Source organism: Tachypleus tridentatus, chromosome 13, assembly GCF_004210375.1.
Source record: "Tachypleus tridentatus isolate NWPU-2018 chromosome 13, ASM421037v1, whole genome shotgun sequence".
Taxonomy (NCBI): Eukaryota; Metazoa; Arthropoda; class Merostomata; order Xiphosura; family Limulidae; genus Tachypleus; species Tachypleus tridentatus.
In genome coordinates, this window is record NC_134837.1 from 179,239,823 (window position 1) to 179,258,929 (window position 19,107).

Below are 19,107 nucleotides of genomic sequence, written 5' to 3' on the forward strand. Positions count from 1 at the left end.
TTCAAGTTTTATATAGAGTTAGCACAGTTTGAAAGCTTACTTTGAAATAAAGATATATTTTCAATGTCCATTAAGTAATAATATGCCCGTTTAAAATGAATTAGATAAACCAACAAAAGGTGTTTACGTTTGCAATATATTGGTTACTCTTCTTACTGCGTATTAAAAATCTGAGAAAGGTTTTTTGTAATATATTCTTTCAGAAGAACTACTAAAATCCATGTGAAAATACTAGGTACCTAAAATTGAAGAGGAAATACCAAGGTACTCGCAAGCTTAGTTCTCTGCATTTATGCAAGTTACAAATTGATATCCACACACACTGTTTATACGTAGAAAGATGTTCCATGGGTAAAGTAAAAGTAAAAAAAAAACTACATGAGATATCCTATTGACAAAGAATGTAAAAGTTTACTGTTAACATTATACAAGGACACGCTAAATAAGAATTATTATCCATAAATGTAATAGAATAAACTTACTTCAATTAAAGAAAACGACAATAAAAGACCGACAAAATTGGATCAAAATATAATGTATTACAGCAGAAGTAAATAGTTCCCACAACAATGAATACAGAAAGGTTCCAACCACAAGAAAAATTACAATATTTCCAACTATTCAGCTAGCAGAATGTGTCTGAATTATGTATGATATCTCTTGCTTGATAGAAAAAGTACTCAGTGTGAGATGTTACAGCTGTGTTGGACAGAGAAGAGGCGACAGAAAGGAGTCGTATTTTAATGCTAGACTTACAAACCGAACATTCATGAAAGTGTTATTACAGAGGAATCGTCCCATACTCAAACTGAATTGTCAGATGCGTAAAACATGAATATAAATTAATTTACAGCGCTTGGTTTTCTCACGTTGCGAAGCTAAAGATCTGTAACAGAAATATATTTGTTCTCGTTGCTAGTGACTTATGCAGAAGCTCTTGTGTGTCTTATAATAGGCGTAACAATTTCCATAAGTATTTTCTTCCGAAACCTGAGCCCTTTTTGGCTTTCACACAAGTGTCTTTCTACTCGCCTCAGAAACATTTCTATAACTAAACCGAAAACTGTAAAGCTACATATTAACATCAATAAAAAACAATGGAGATAAAATATCTCCAAATCCAATAATAAAATAAAAAAACAAAAATATCTTAAAGAAACAAATGTATTTCAGCCCAAAACATTTTTCTTTTCAGTATTTCAATATACAGAAATACATGCTGCACTTATAATTGCCCATCAAACCATTGAAAACAAATCCACTCTGCTTCAAATACTAAAGCTTGTACTATAATATTAAAAACAATGAATAAAGATGTGCACATGTGTTAAGAAATAGGTTTAAGGCTTAATGGTTATCAATTATAGTCTACTCTCTTACTATTTAATATAAAATAACACAACAGCCGATCAACTTTACCGATATATTAACACATGTTTTAACTTTTCGCTGTTTTAGATTTTTATATGTTATATTATTGTTATACGTACTTTCCAACGATTATGACTAGTCGTCTAGTTCTAAACTTAACGAATTCACAAATAATTGGAGTGTTTATAGTCCAGTGGCTTACTACTTTGACAACTTTATAAAAGAATGAACGCAAACATTTAATCACACGTATAAACAACAGAAATATGTTTTACTTACCAAAGATCAAAATAAGAAGGTCTGAAATAGCAAGAGAGAGAAGGTAATAGTTAGTTGGAGTTTGAAAGTGCGAGTTTCTCGTTATAGCGAGACATACCACAATATTACCAATGATTCCACTCACAAATATTAAAACGTAAACGACAGTAATGGGAATAATGATGACAGAAGAAATTTGCTGAGGCCCCATCCTCAGCTCCAAGTACTGTCTTTCAGTCATGTTGGGGTCGCTGGATTCGTTACGCTCCTCCATGTTTAATACGAACAAGATGTAATATATTTGACGTTTGTTTAAGGAGGTCAAGCTATATAACTAACTGGTTCTATTAAAATCGAATGATTATTTCATACATGGTTCAATTTCTTAAAGTGTATTAACTGATTTTTTTTCCTCAAATCTCTTCTTTTTTCAATTTTTAAAATTTAACTAGAAAAAATGGAAATACGTTCTGATCTGGATATTCTTTTCGTCGTAAACGTAAGTTTAATAACTGAAGTTAACTCACTTTGCAAAATACTAACAAAAGACTTTCGACCACTAGTGCTGGGAAAGTTAGCAGGTTAAAACCTGGAACCTTTTCACAATCCGGCTTGATCTATTGATCCTCAGTTGTGTCTCGTGCGTCGTAAGATCATTTCAACGGAAGACTGTGAGAAGCTAATAAGTTTCAGCTCGGTCTGTACACAGTGGAGAAGTTCTGAAGCTCTGGGGTCCTAACAAAAAGTCACTGTAACAGAGAGTAGGCTAATTTTCTACCTGCCCATTTCTTTCACCCCGTAGAGGACCTCTTAGAGAGCTACACACCACTATTTGCAGTTTAATGACTGATGCAGAAAATAAAGTTGGATCCCGCACAGTATCTCAGTGCAGCGTTAAAGAAGTATAGCACGCGCTCAGCAGCTTCTTGTGAAGAATGTGACGTAGTGTTGTGGATCTCAACCATAAGCCAGTTCCACCAATCACGAAGAAGGAAGACCAGCAGATTTTCATTTGACTTCGATAACCGTGTTCAATATGACTAACAGTGTAAATCTGATAACATAACATTAAAATATACAGCAATGAGCAAACACGTCTTTACGATCATAATTTGTTCAATCGGAACAAATAAAAGTACAACTCGTTGTGTTCCTTTTTGTATTTGCTTTGATGCCAAAGTTGATCAATGGGCTATTTGTATTATGCCCACTGCGGATATTGAACCCAGATTTTTAATGTTGTGTGTCCGAAAGCTAATGATTAAACCTCCAGAGAGACAACAGGCTTTGTGTGTACTCATATATTTTTGAAGATTACAAATTGTAGAAACACATTCAATATATGAAATGTTTTGCGTTTGCTGTACATTTTGTTCTGAAAATAACAAATTTATCTTGGAAGTTGAAAAACCTAAGCCCCAAGGCTACAGCTGAGAGATTTGTACCACCTCCAAATTTTCATTAATAATAACAAAATTTCTTCTATAACTTTTACTGCGCAAACATTTTGAAAGTTATTACTGAACGAGGGCTAGGAAACGTAACCATGCTTACTTCATTTGAATGTTTAATGAACTATTCCACCGTCAAAAGCATTATATTTTAATGTGGTCGTAAAATCGTTTCTTGATTTAGTAATTATGCACAGTCTTGGCAAGTTAAGAAATAGAAACTGTTCTTCTCACATACCAAATTACAAGCTGGAGAACAAAATAAACCAACTTCTAATTATCATTCACAACGTTAAGATATTGTGCAATGAGAACAACATTAATAGAAGAAAAATTATAGAAGCGTTAATTATTTGTGAACTAAAACCTAACTTAAATCAAAACACAGGTGTCGCCCTGTATGTTTCTTAAATTAGAACAAAATTCTCGTGTTGTATTTCACAAAGCAGAGACAGTTACCTGATGACGGCCACGCGTATGGTCGAAACGTTGTAAAAAAGTTCAAAGATAAATAAACAATCCAATCAAAAGCCGTATCTTTGGTCTTTATCTAACATGTTTACTTACGAACGGTTGTAAGTTAATGAATTCACAATTCATAGAAACAGATAATTCAGTCTAATGTTTGTAAAGTTGTATATTAAACAATATTTACTCGATATAAAACTTAGCTATGTCTTTAGTACATGCTTATGAAGTTGTAAATTGAACAATATTCACTCAATAGAAAACTTAGCTATGTCTTCAGTCCACATATTTTTGTGTATTGAAAAGAGGAGTACTTTAAACAATTATTCTCAGAATTACTGTGATATCTCATAATGCAATATTGTTTTCTTCCAAAATCTAAATTTTGTTAATTTTTCAAGTTTCTTGGAAAAAACATGTTTTACTGGTGATGTAATATATTGAAAATTAATATCAATTAAGGAGAAATAACAAATTAATATTAATTAAGGAGATATAACAAATTAATATTAATTAAGGAGAAATAACAAATTAATATTAATTAAGGAGAAATAACAAATTAACATTAATTAAGGAGAAATAGTAAATTAATATATAATAAGGAAAAATAACAAATTAATTTCAATTAATTAAGGAGAAATAAAAAATGAATATTAATTAATTAAGGGGAAATAACTTGTAGCGACCGCTGTATTATTCATAACTTTATGTTTCTTCTTCGCCTTGAAATAATTTTGATTTTGCTTATTATATATGTTACCCTTCCTTCATGGTTTTTTGATTAAAAAAAACTACTCCACGATATTTCTTCTATTATTTAACAAAATTCGAAGAGACTGCTTAGCTTCCGTCGTTTCAAGACTGTAAGACCCAAGTCACAACCACGTGGTTTACTTTTTGCCAAATCTACAACAATAGACTGATGATGAACTATTTCTTTCTTTCTTTTTTTCTGTGCTCTGAAACTGATGCGACCCTTTTTTATTGGGCCTATAAAGATATCACTGGCTTCCTCTATAAAATGAAGAATACTATAATTTTTTTTGTTTTTCAGCATAATCTTCGAAGATATTGCAGATCTCACGCTTCTTTTCCATTACATATTCTTTGATCATTAACGCTTCCTTGTATATCTGCTACTTCGTTTACAATACTTGATGTGCGAGAAAGACTTTTCATTTGGAAAAATATTCTGTAACAAAACTGCCATACTTTAAAAACTACAAAATGATAAAAGTCAGAAGCAGTGAAGGTGTTTGTATAAGTTTTGCTGGTGTCTCGCAGTCTTATAAAATTAATTATTTTTATATCAAAGAATAGGTTTCATTTCGCAACCTCATCTGACAATTAATCGCTGAACAGTTTCGTTTTGACACCTGGAGCTTTTCAACACTTTAGTCACTTAGTCATTATATTTCCCACCTTTTAACATTCCAAAGGTTAATCACTGTACCTCCCACTTTCTAAGACCTCAGTGGTAAATCATTATAGCCTGTAAAGGTTCGGTTTCGTTTATTGACATTTCGGAGTTTAAATTCAAAGTACGATTTAATAATTTAATTCTAGAAATGTTAGAACACTCAAAAGTCCTTATCATAACGGAAAATGAAATGAAAATCTATGATTTACTAAAGAAGATATATACGTTGTTCTAACCCTTACGTTTAGAGGCACTGGCTTGTGTTACCTTTCCATGAAGTTTATTAAACCTAAGACTATTAAAGGACAAGAAAGTTATTTATTGAAAGAAATTAGATTATGTCATAATGTTAATACTGAGACAACTTTCAACAAACTAACTTTTTAGGTAGTTTAGAATGTTTTTTTTTAAATATGAAATACAATCTTCTGAAAACAATAAACATTTTGAATCACATTACATGAATTAGTACACTTTTAAGTTAACTATGTCCTGTGGTGAACCACAAAATATATAGATTTATATTAAGGTCTATATTTATGAATTAGTTGAGTACTTACTTTCGAAGTTATGGTATTGAATTTCTTATTATTGTACTCACAGTTGTGTATCTTATAAGCAAAACTGAACTTCACTGTCACTTAAGGGAAATACTTTCTAGTTCGTGGTGACAAAAATTGATGAGTTGGGATTCAAAGTTCGTAAAAACGAAAATAATGACGTTATTAAATAAAAGAAAACGGTGAATAAAGATGCATCTTCATATCAACACCAAGTAATTTTTTGAGTAATTTTCTATCTCTAGACTAATATAAAAGGTCATTTTTCCCCTCAAACAAGCAGAAAAAAGTCTGAAGTTGAAGTCTGTGTTTCTGTTTTTGTGTCTTAATGCAGCCATAAGTTCTTTTAGCACGCGCCCTAGAGGAATTGTTTTCAACTGACACATAAGTTAATTCGAAAAGTAAACCCAACGATAATAGAATTGGATAACAAAGCCTTAAAATAGGCTAGATGCTTGAGTTTCTTACAAGCGTTAAGATCTGAGCGAGAGTACAAAAAGGTAAACATCGTGTTAAGAGTTAAGTTTATAAACTGGAGCATGGTTAAAAAGGTATCATATTACAATATAAATTATTATTTATATTATATTAAATCGGTCACTGTCTCTCAACTATACCAAAGTACTGTAAATTGTTAATTAACCATAAAAAAACTGTAACGTTTACATTTTATCTCACATATCTGTCGTGATTTATTAGCTTTATAAATGAGATATTATGCTTCTTTAAATTGATTCGAATTGCTTCAGGAATCTGGTGTAATGATATCCACAACATAAGAAGGCTGTATTTCCTTTCATGATGTTTGTGTAGACACTTTACGAAACTGGTGTAATGATATCCTCAGCATAAGAAGGCTGTATGTCCCTAAATAATGATTGTGTAGACACTTTACGAAAATGGTGAAATGATATCCACAACATAAGAAGGCTGTGTGTCCCTAAATAATGATTGTGTAGACACTTTACGAAAATAATGAAATGATATCCACAACATAAGAAGGCTGTATATCCCTAAATAATGATTGTGTAGACACTTTACAAAAATGGTGAAATGATATCCACAACATAGAAGGCTGTATGTCCCTAAATAATGATTGTGTAGACACTTTACGAAAATGGTGAAATGATATCCACAACATAAGAAGGCTGTATGTTCCTAAATAATGTTTGTGTAGACACTTTAGGAAACTGGTGTACTGATATCCACATCATAAGAAGTATGTACTTCTTATTAAACTATTTGTGGATCTGCTTTAGAAAATAGTGTGATAACACATACAACATAAAAATAGTGTGATAACACATACAACATAAAAATAGTGTGATAACACATACAACATAAAAATAGTGCGATAACATACTTAGCATAAAAATAGTGTGATAACAACTCAACATAAATATCGTGTGATAACAAAGTCAGCATACAAATAGTGGAATAACATACCCAACATACAAATAATGTGATAACACAGCCAACACACAAATGCTGTATTCTCCATCACGATTACAATGTAGCTATAATGATTCTATACGATAAGGTATTTGCACATTATTTGCTTAAAGTTTTCTTGACAGCTGAAGTCACTTAGTAAATTGGGTTCCAGTACACAGGTTATATAATAGTATCGTCTTAACTTCCTGGCGAAGTCCGCTCTTTGATTTATAGGTCTGTTTAGCACGTTACGCTCTCATACACGGGTTATATACTAGCATAAGTCGTCTTTCTGGGAGAAGTACAGCCGTTTCGCTTTCAAGTGATTTAGAGCATAACGTGTTCATTATTTTAGAAACAAACGTAGTAGTTTTACTCCTTAATTGGCTAGTTTTAAAATGCAGAAATTGTATCAAACCCTGAACATATACTCTTAAAAATAAGAAAGAAACGAAAGAACGGAATACTCGTTATAACCTTCAAGGGACTTCTGTATTCCTATCAGTTAGTAACATTCAGGGTTGCGATATGCAACCCTTTATTATGCTACACCATATCTCTCTCGTTGACTTGTCGTAAAGAGAATTCGAAATTTATATGTTTCTACATAAATATCTTTAACACGTCTTATCTCTTGTGTTGACTTGTCCTAAACAGAATTTGAATATTATATGTTTTTACATAAATATCTTCAATACTTTATCTTAACATCATAAAGAAAACCTATTTCTTTAACAACTTGTTTCAATTTTATTGAATATTTAGAATACAATAGTATGTATCGTATGAATATAATAAGTAAGGGCGATGTGTGCATTCTTACCCGTGTCTACAGCAGCCTACGAAACACTCGGGCTAAAACCCTTGTCAAACATATAATGTATACGTTGCTCCATTAAGCTCTATGTAGTTAACCTACATATTCGTGATGCATTGCTTAAAATACGAGTAACTAACTATTTTACTAAGTACGTTGTGTATTTTCTGGTATGGAGATCCAATCTATCTTATTAAACCACGTTCACAGCCCCGTCATCTATCGCGTGCATTTAAGACTTCTGTGAAATCCTTTTGTACATATATATTTGTTTTGTCTTAAGCGAAAAGCCGAGCAATCAGCTATATGTTTTGTGCTCACTACAGGAATTAATCCCCGAATTATAACATTATAGGACCTAAAACTCACCAGTGAGCCATTAAATATTTTCATGTTTAACCGTTTTAACACCTTATATCGCATAACACAGTTTCAACTTTATTACTTATCATTGCCGACGGTAATATTTTATCTGGTCTTAACACTAATTATAGTCTACTAAGTGACAAAAGGTTATATTTTCTGCGACATCGTGGGGAACTAACATCGATTATAAGTCCTTCAAAGTCAGCGCTTGGTCACTTCACTGTCAAGGTGGGGTTTATGAAATATGATAATTAATACATTAAATATTTTTATTGAAATAATTTTTAATATTTTTAATTTCTGAAACTGCGTGAAATGCAATGTCAACCGTTTATCTAAGCGGAATGATATGGACTGGTGATTAGGTCACTCGAGTCGCAATATGTAGATCACGGGCTCAAATCCCCTTCAGTGAATCCCTTTCAGACTTATAACGTTACCGCTAATCCTAGTTTTCTTTGGTAAAGATTATCAGAAGAGTGGCTGTTAACTAGCTGCCCTCCCTCTTAGTCTTACACTGCTAAAGTAATGGCGACTAGCACAGAGAGTCCTCGTGTAGCTTTGCGCGAAATTTATGTAAACAATCTATCAAGTTTACTGCCTGTTACAACTGATAATATTTTTCCTGGCCACAAGGTTAATTAAAGGACATAAATATATATTTTACTGACGAAAGATATTTGATGTGCTATTCGTACTTTTTATTTCCGTCCTGTTATTTGAACTCAATTGTTATGTATATATGGAGTTTTGTTCTCCCATATGAAATGAAAATTTTAGAACTTTAAGAACTCGGGACAGGAAATACAAGTATTAAATTTAGTAGTTTACATAGCTTGGGGCATTTTTAATCTCTTAATAGGTTATGTGTAGTTTTGTTTTTACGCACAAAGCTACGCTCTGCCAGTTTCTAGCAGTAGAAGTCTGCAGACATACAACTGCGGGGGTACGGCATGGCCGCGTGGGTTAAGGCGTTCGACTCGCAATCTGAAGGTCGTGAGTTCGAATCCTTGTCGCGCCAAACGTGCTCGCCCTTTCAGCCGTGGGGGCATAATAATGTTACGGTCAATCCCACTATTTATTAGTAAAAAAGTATCCCAAGAGTTGGCGGTGGGTGGTAATGACTTGCTGCCTTCCCTTTGGTCTTAAACTGCTTAATTAGGGACGGGTAGCACAGATAGCCCTAGTGTAGCTTTGTGCGAATTTCAAAACAAACAAACAAAGCAGAATTGTTCGTATATCGAAACCAATCGAAAGAAAGAACCAGTAATGTTGACTATACACAGTGGCGCATATAAAGTTGTATGAGCCCAGGGGTTAATAATTTTTGTAGGTCCTATATCCCATGTAATTTTGCATATAATAAAGTTATCAATGGGGCCCCATTAAGACCATGGGCCCTGGGGTTGAACCCCCTTTAGTCCTTACTTAAATTCTGTACTTTGTTCAGTAAATGGCAACTGTATTTTATATATGTAGATGATGTATAAAGAAGGCGAGATTTAAGCAACAATACGTTTACTTTTCTGTGACTAAAAATAGTTTTTTTAAAGAATCAATACCTCATTGTCTTAACAACAATAACAAAAAAGTTTGATTGTTACTATTAGTTTCACATCTTATTGATGTGCGTCTCCACCCTAGTAAGTAAAGTTTACCAAATCCTTAAGAACTCAGATTGAACTGACGTTACGAAATGATCTAAGACTTCTCCAAATTTATTAGCATGAAGCAGACGTAACCAACCCATTCAACGTTTCAAGTGAAAACCAAGTTGTGTGTGACGTGACTTCTCTCTGAACATCTGAACGTTTTGATTTATTTGATTTTCCAACTTGATAAATTCATACTTGTTTCTCGTTTAAATACGTCTACGACAAAGTGAGTAAATCAAAATAATAATAAAAAGTTTGCAGCACCTGAAAATACATCACGCGTCAAGTATGAAAAACGAAAAACAAAACATCTCTAAACAAATATCTTACACTTCCAAATTAGGGACGGCTGGCGCAGATAGCCCTCGTATAGCTTTGCGCGAAATTAAAAACAAACCAAACAAAAAACAAACTAAACAAGTATCACATATATTATAGATTTCTTCAGATTAAAAGCTATTTACACTAATACCAGAATAAAGTTACAAAGAATAATTCCAGAATTAAAATTATGTCGCTTATACCAGAATAAACGTTATTTACGTTAGTGTCAGAATTAAAATTATTTCCATTTATACCAGAATTAAAATTATTTCCATTTATACCAGAATAAACGTTATTTACGTTTGTGCCAGAATTAAAATTATTTCCATTTATACCAGAATAAACGTTATTTACGTTTGTGCCAGAATTAAAATTATTTCCATTTATACCAGAATAAACGTTATTTACGTTTGAATTAAAATTATTTCCATTTATACCAGAATAAACGTTATTTACGTTTGTGCCAGAATTAAAATTATTTCCATTTATACCAGAATAAACGTTATTTACGTTTGTGCCAGAATTAAAATTATTTCCATTTATACCAGAATAAACGTTATTTACGTTTGTGCCAGAATTAATGGTATTTCCGCTGTTAAATATTCAACATTATTTACACTGTAGCCAGATTAAAAATTATTTTCGTTAAAGCTAAAGTAAACGTTAGAATGTTAGAGTTAAATGTGTGTGAAGTAGTACAAGAGTGAATTTTATTTTTACTGGTAAACAATTCACAAGTAACATTACGAAAAGTATTTCCATTACTACCAGAGTAAATAGTTCTTTCCACTACTATCATCATAACACTTTAATTTCATAATTACAGTACTGGGCAAAAGTGTTAAGACAAAGTTAAATATTAGGTTTCAGGCTACTGTCAAAGAACTATACGAGTAGAAGGTAAATCAGAGATACAACATCAAAATGTTATTAATCTTTATATTCAATACAACAGAGGCTCAGTGGAGGTAATTGAGTTCAATAAACAGTTGGCCCGGCATGGCCAGGTGGATAAGGCACTCGACTCGTAATCTGAGAGTCGCGGGTTCGAATCCCTATCACACCAAACATGCTTTCCCTTTCAGCCGTGGGGGTATTATAATGTAACAGTCAATCACTCTATTCGTTCGTAAAAGAGTAGCTCAAGATTGACGGTGGTGATGATGACTAGTTGCCTTTCTTCTAGTCTTTCACTGTTAAATTAGGAATGGTTAGCGCAGGTAGCTCTCGTGTAGCTTTGCGCGAAATTCAAAACCCAACCTCTTTATAACTAACTTTGGATTTGTGTAGTTTTATGGAATCCCACATCTGCTCAAGTGGTTAAGATCAGGGCTCAGTGAGAACCACTGCATCATTTGAATGACTCCAGCTGCTTCTTTCTTAGCTAACTAATTTCTTCACAGGTTCGATGAGTGTTTGGGATCACTAGGTTCTTAGTAGTACAATTATTTACCAATAATACGCAAGCCATTGGTTATACCAAGACAAATTAGTATCTTATGGTACTTGTACTGATCCATTATTTCATCTATTGTGCAAATATTTCCTGTCGCCTAAACAGAAGAACACCTTCAAACCATCATATTGTCTTCCTATGCTTCATGGTATAGGTGTTATACATTGAAGTATCATTCAGATCTCTTTCCTCACACATGCAACCTACACTTTGACCCAGATATTTAAAAATTAGACTCATCTTTCCATAACACCTTTTGTCCAATCATCAACAATCCAGTTATTGTACTTTTTAGTCTAATTACAGTTTCTAAACAATATCTGGAGATCAAAGCAAAGTTTTCTAACTGTTACACGAAGATATATTTCATTTTTGTTCAATCTTCATGATACTGTACATCAGGACACTTTTCTCTCATTTGGTACACGGTTATTTATCTCATGCTTGAGATCAGTGGAAGTCTCCTTCTGTCCTGAAAGCTGCATAAACAAAGATACTTAACATCAATATCACTGAGTATAGATGTTCTGCCTCTTCCTTTTCTATTTTCAAATTTATTTGTCTCATGATTGAAGGTGTACATCACATTTTTTGAGAAGAATTTCATAGCTGCAACAATTTGTCTGAAAGTCTAGGTAGCATCGTGTACAGATTTTATGCAAACTCTGTGATCTCCTGACACTTCTCTATATTTTTAGGGTTGCACCATGACAACAAAACCTGATATATAGTTCTAAACGTTGTTTTTATCAAAGTGTGTTTGTGAAGTGATATTAAATTGATTTCTTCAAGCTTATGTCGGTACCGTATAACAGCTTGTTTCTATATAGTTCAGACACTGCATGGGGTATCATGACTCTTATTTCTAACCCTAAATTTGATCAGTTTGTTTATTCAAACATGTTCTTGTATATGGGAATTCTAAACAATGGTAAGTATTCTTACCCTGGCTCATTCAGTTGTCAACATGGATCAGTGAAGCATTACCATATTGTTGAAGTTTACATCTTGTAATGGCCTGTAAGTATTATCCTCATAAAATTGAAACAATTACAATATATTCTCTTGTCCTAACACAGTACTATATTTGATAGAGTAAATGCTGTTTTAACTTGTAATATAGTAAATATTATTTCCACTAGTACTGAAATATGTGCATTTTATTATAGCAAGGCTACATCAGGCTATCTGTTGAGTCCACCGAGGGGGAATCGAGCCCATGATTTTCGCGTTATAAATCCGTAGACTTATCGCTGTACCAGGGTGTACCAAAATAAATGTTTTTCCTCCATTACAAAACTCAAACATGTTTTCAATGGTATCAGAATAAAAATTATTTGAATTATTATCAGAACAAAAGCTGTTTTGGATTTTTAGTCAGCATTTCGAACACCTTAATGAGTCAATTTCATGAAGGACTCAGCAAGAAGCTCGTTCCATAAAAGTAATTTTTGTTTATTACCAGAATATTGTATTCATGACCATTTAGTTCTAACAGCCGTTACGTTCTTTTTATGATCATCACGTTAGTTATCTGTACGTCTTTCAAGTGACAATATCACAAAAAACTTATCAATTAGCAAGTAGCTTATCTGAAAGGAACTGTAGTTTAGCTAGCAGTAAACAACAACATACACTGCAGCTTGGACCGTTTCAATGAATCATTCCAATTATATACATTTTCGGAAATTTTTTTTGAACAAACTAAAAATAAAGTCGATGAAACACAGAAATAAATTGCTTTCCAATATACTATACCCATACTAGCTTATGAATAAACCTACAGCGTATTGAGAGGCTTTTAACAAAAATTCAACGTTATTGCACATATGCTGATGACGTAATGACAGTTAAGGTACAGTATCGCCATATTAAATATAAGTTGATGCCATAATGATGTTTGAGGTGGAGTTCAGCTACATTAAACATACGTTGATGTATTTATAATGATATTTAAAGTAAATATTTCAACCACATTAAACATTAGCTGGTGGCACAAAGATGTTTGTACCCCGCTGGAACAGCGATAAGTCTACGGATTTGCAATGTTAAAATCAGAGAGCCCGAAGTGGCTTTGCAATAAGAAATCAAACTATGATTTTTAAAGTACATTTCAGCCACGTTAAGCATAAACTATTACCGTTACAATTATGGAATAGTTGTCCCTAGTCATACTAAACAGAAACGTCGTCATCATGAAGCTCCACGACACAGAACAAATATATTTCCATGAGTAACCAAACAAGTCCATCATCATGTGTCTCAACAACACAGAACAAATATATTTCCAGGAAGAACCAGACAACTCCATCATCATGAGGCTCCACAATACAGAACAAATATATTTCCAGGAAGAACCAGACAACTCCTTCATCATAAGGCTCCACAATAGAGAACAAATATGTTTCCAAAAAGAACCAAACATTTCCGTCATCATGAGGCTTCACAACACAGAACAAATATGTTTCCATGAAGAACCAAACATCTCCATCATCATGTGGCTCAACAACACAGAACAAATATGTTTCCATGAAGAACCAAACATCTCCATCATCATGTGGCTCAACAACACAGAACAAACATGTTTCCATGAAGAACCAAACATCTCCGTCATCATGATGCTTCACAATACAAAACAAATACAAAACAAATATATATTTATCTTACTTTTCCTCCATTTCTCGTGAAGAAACAAATAATGTGATATTTTTATAGAACAATCCACTTACTTAAACACTGATTTCTGTTTTCATGTCGTTTAATATTTTTATACTTTCCCACAATTTCATAACTGACGGACCAACATTTTTCCTGACAGTTATTTTATTTTGGCCATTTTTGAAATAAAAGACTATTTTTTACATGTTTCGAATGACAAAAAAGGCTTCTACCTTAAACATTTGAGAAACGAATATATTTTTAGAAGTAAAATAACATTTTGTACCTGGGTTGCCAAAAGGTCACTAGCTATATTTGACTATCTCGTAAATCAGTACTTAAGTGATGAAACTAAATGTTTTATTGAATCTCAAACGGAATAAACGTCGAAATTCTAAACATTTTTTACGTAAGAATAGCTTTTCAAGAAGATTGGGCTGAAATGTTTCATTTCCACGTGTTCACTTGAGTGGAATGTGAGATTTCGATGAATAAAATTCCATAAATAATCTACAAATAAGAATGGTTAAAACTTAATGATTCTCTTTGTTTTCTATTTTGGTGTTCCATACTAATTGAAAACCCCCAACTAAGCCTTGTAATTTAGTTTTATACGAGATATTACGACACGTGAAAAGATGTCTACTTTCAATGTGAAGCACGTACTCTACATTTTCCGTAACAATTTAACAAAGCAGAAAATTTTATGTCTCACAAAACCCAGTAGCTATAGTGTGTTTGTGGTTAAGCACGTAGACACATAATAAACTATCTAAGTTATGCCTACAGTGGGGATTGAACCTGAATTGTGATATTATAAGATCTCAAGCTTACAGATGGGTCGATGGGACTTTTAAGAAAATATAATAATTACTGCAAACTCAAGAAAACATAATCACCAACATAATGTTTTAGAGCTAATTGAATTGGGTCGGGAGTGGCCTAGTAATTAACTTATCGAGGTGTGGATCCAAAGCTTGAGACACAAGTTTCATGAACCTGTTTCGCACTTTCATCTGTAGGCTAGTCGTAAAACAGTGATATATAAACCTTCTTGCGGTAGATGCTCCAAGTCCAGTTGCGTCAAACATCATTTTACACCTCAAGTCCATTTGCATAAACATTATTTTACATTTGAAGTCCAGTTGTGTCAAACATCATTTTACACCTCAAGTCCATTTGTGTAAACATTATTTTACTTTTGAAGTCCAGTTGTGTAAACATTATTTTACTTTTGAAGTCCAGTTGTGTCAAACATTATATTATTTTTCAAGTCCAGTTGTGTCAAACATTATTTTACTTTTAAAGTCCAGTTGTGTCAAACATTATATTGTTTTTCAAGTCCAGTTGTGTCAAACATTCTATTATTTTTCAAGTCCAGCTGTGTCAAACATTATTTTACTCTTCAAGTCCAGTTGTGCCAAACATTATATTATTTTTAAGTCCAGCTGTGTCAAACATTATTTTACTCTTCAAATCCAGTTGTGTGAAACATTATATTATTTTTCAAATCCAGGTGTATCAAACATTATTTTATTTTTGAAGTCCAGTTGTGTCGAACATTATATTATTTTTCAAGTTCAGTTGTGTCAAACATTATTTTACTCTTCAAATCCAGTTGTGTCGAACATTATATTATTTTTCAAGTTCAGTTGTGTCAAACATTATTTTACTCTTCAAATCCAGTTGTGTGAAACATTATATTATTTTTCAAATCCAGGTGTATCAAACATTATTTTATTTTTGAAGTCCAGTTGTGTCAAACATTATATTATTTTTCAAGTTCAGTTGTGTCAAACATTATTTTATTTTTGAAGTCCAGTTGTGTCGAACATTATATTATTTTTCAAGTTCAGTTGTGTCAAACATTCTATTATTTTTCAAGTTCAGTTGTGTCAAACATTATTTTACTTTTTTTTTCTATACATCACGCTGTTCTGTCGCTTTAACAATCAGTTTATGCCTAACGTCACTTCCTGTTTGTTCTCTCTAAATTCAGTTACCCAATAACTTTTATTCTACACTTCGACTGGTAGAAGGGCTTGTATATGTGTTGGTAGTGGTCAGACCTCAAGTTCAAGTCTTCTGTTTAGAGAGGCTGGTGTGATATTCACTTGATTGGAATATTGTATTTTTTATAGTTAACTTTGTACCGGAGAGGTTAGCTTCGTTTTTGTATTTGAGGTAATCTCGAGTGTGGAATGGTTTTGTTGTGTACTGTTTGTTGTTGATCTTTCTCTTGTACACATGCTTTCTGATACTTGTTGAAGAACTGCTCTATTTTTCTTCTTTGTATTAACGGTTGAGTTTCAACATCATATTCGTGCAGAAAAATGTCTGCAGAACCTCACTCTCTCGTTCCATGATTTAATTTAATAATCTTGTGTTTTTGTTTTTTGAGTTTATGGGCTATTTGCCTTTCTTATTTTAAGTTAAAAGTTCGTAGCTTTCTGGATTGCTGATTTTATTTCAATTGTTAATTCGTCTTTCTCTTATTGTTATGATAGGCTGTAAGTTGTGCCTTCTGTGATTCTAGTTGTATCTAAGAGAGTATTTATGTGTTAGGGCAAAGTTTAGTTCTAGACGTAATTCTTCTACACGTTTCTTTAACGGTCTAAATACTGAAGTTTATTATTTCTCATGAAACTTAGATACTGTCATTATAACAAGGAGTAAAGGGAACATTTTAAACTATTTACTGTAGGTGGTTTACTTTTTTAGAATTTCGCGCAAAGCTACTCGAGGGCTATCTGCTCTAGCCTTCCCTAATTTAGCAGTGTAAGACTAGAGGTAAGGTAACTAGTCATCACCATTCACCGCCAACTCTTGGGCTACTCTTTTAACGACAAATAGTGGGACTGACCGCCACTTTATAACGCCCCCACGGCTGAAAGAGCAAGCATGTTTGGTGCGACGGGGATTCGAACCCGCGACCCTCAAATTACGAGTCGAACACCTTAACTTATCTGGCCACGCCGAGCTCTACTGTATGTTATCTAGTGGTTATGGCGCTCGATCCTAAATCTGGTGTCGAATATGTTTGTGTTTTTCACTCTTAGAGGTCATAAAATACAACGTCTGAAGTATTTAGTCTCTGTCAAGTGTCATGCATTACACAAGCCTAGTCATAGGCCTATAAGAGTAATAGACAAAGCTACTGACGTCCTCTACTGTTATAATTAACACAGTTCTACCTTAGAAATGACGGTAGAGAACTTAATAGTTTCGTTAAAAAACAAATTAGTAAGTAAATAAACAATACTGTAGAAGTTTGTCCATCGGATTCCACTTGTTCATGTGCGTAAGTAAACTATATGGTTACCTAAGCTTATTACTATCATACACTTCAGTTCCTTTTCTCCTTGTACACAACTTAGCCCTAAGAAAGACAATTCCTGTGTTTATATAAGGCAGAAATCGATCCTCGGTCATGTGAATGTTTTCACAGTGTTTTTCCAGGTTTTGCTATCTTCTATATCAGATGGATTGGGTATTTTATTAGTTAGACTGATGTCGGAGGCTTATTTTGTCTCTCTCCTTTCCTAATCATCTGTGTTATTTGAGTGTTATTCAAATTTATTGTACTGTTTTTTTCTTTAGTATGACACATTTTTTTACACAGGTCGGTATTATCGAGTCTTGTGTATTCTATCTTGCTGAATCGTCACTTTTACTTGTATTTCTTTCTCTAATGTATTAGAATCCACATCAATATAGCATGTTCTAAATTGTGTCTTATATCTCCATATGTCCTTTGTGTCTTATATGTCCTTTGTACACTGGTTTAACTTTATACTGTTTATATATCTTCTGTACGTTAACAGAGAGACCTCTGGCATGGGAACATGGTTGTATGCCTGTACGTTTTTTTTTTTGTTTTGTTTTTTTCTGTGAAGTTTGGTATAAGGAATCTTATTTGGAGTTGAGAGAGTGAAATGGCGGCCAGCTGTGGGTCACTGTCTTGTTTAGCCGCTAAGGAGCTTACAGAACACTTATAATTACAATACGTTGTAATGTGTTATAAAGGTAACAGGTGTGTTTTGGTTGATTTTTGAGAAAGAGATATAAAAGAGAAAAGAACAGCAACAAAACGTGTCCGGAAAATGTGAAAACAAACGAACTAACAGAGAGAAGTAAAAACTGAGAAACAAGATCTAGTTCTAAATCTGTTTATTGTTGGTTATAGTAATAAACAGTAGTATGGTATCTTTATTAGTACTGTCTAATTCCTGATAGGAAAAGTACATCCTTAATAAAGTTGAAGAGTTTGTTTGTTTTGAATTTTGCACAAAGCTGCTCGAGAGCTATCTGTGCTAGCCGTCCCTAATCTAGCAGTTTAAGACTAGAGGGAAGGGAGCTAGTCATCACCACCCACCGTCAACTCTTGGGCTACTCTTTTACCAACGAATAGTGGGATTGACCGTAACATTATAACGCCCCCACGGCTGAAAGAGCGAGCATGTTTGGTGTGACCGGGATTCGAACCCGAGACCCTCGGATTACGAGTCGAACGCCTTAACACACTTGGCCATGCCGGACCAAGTTGAAGAGAAAGCTAAGTGTAAGTACAGCAGGGTTGTAACAAAGTGGTTTTAGAAAGAGTTCATTTAGTTTTTTGAAAGAAAATTACATTCAGGTTTTATTTCATCTATTTAGTTTCTTTGGTAAATCAAATATTTTACTTTCTAGAAAATAGGTACCTTCAGATGCTTGTCTATACAGTTTTAAACGGTTTGATTTATAGTTACGGTATCTGTAAATTTCTGAGGTATATCTCTTAGTAACCATGACGCCTTGGAGTGGAGAGATATGGTTGTTATTTTTAGCATTTCTATTGTAAACCATAAGACCTTCAGTCTTGTCTATAAT

The 19,107-nt window shown here is 33.2% G+C and overlaps 1 protein-coding gene across 1 annotated transcript in view; it reads right to left on the reverse strand.

Annotated features, from left to right (window-relative positions):
- The window catches only part of LOC143239414 (neuropeptides capa receptor-like), a 73,136-nt gene extending 70,610 nt beyond the window's left edge, over window positions 1-2,526 (reverse strand). The window contains exon 1 of the mRNA XM_076480443.1: window positions 1,651-2,526. Within this exon, the coding sequence (XP_076336558.1) occupies window positions 1,651-1,903 (253 nt within the window). The 5' untranslated portion in view covers window positions 1,904-2,526. The remainder of the gene's footprint in view (window positions 1-1,650) is intronic.
- Between the last annotated feature and the right edge of the window lie 16,581 nt (window positions 2,527-19,107).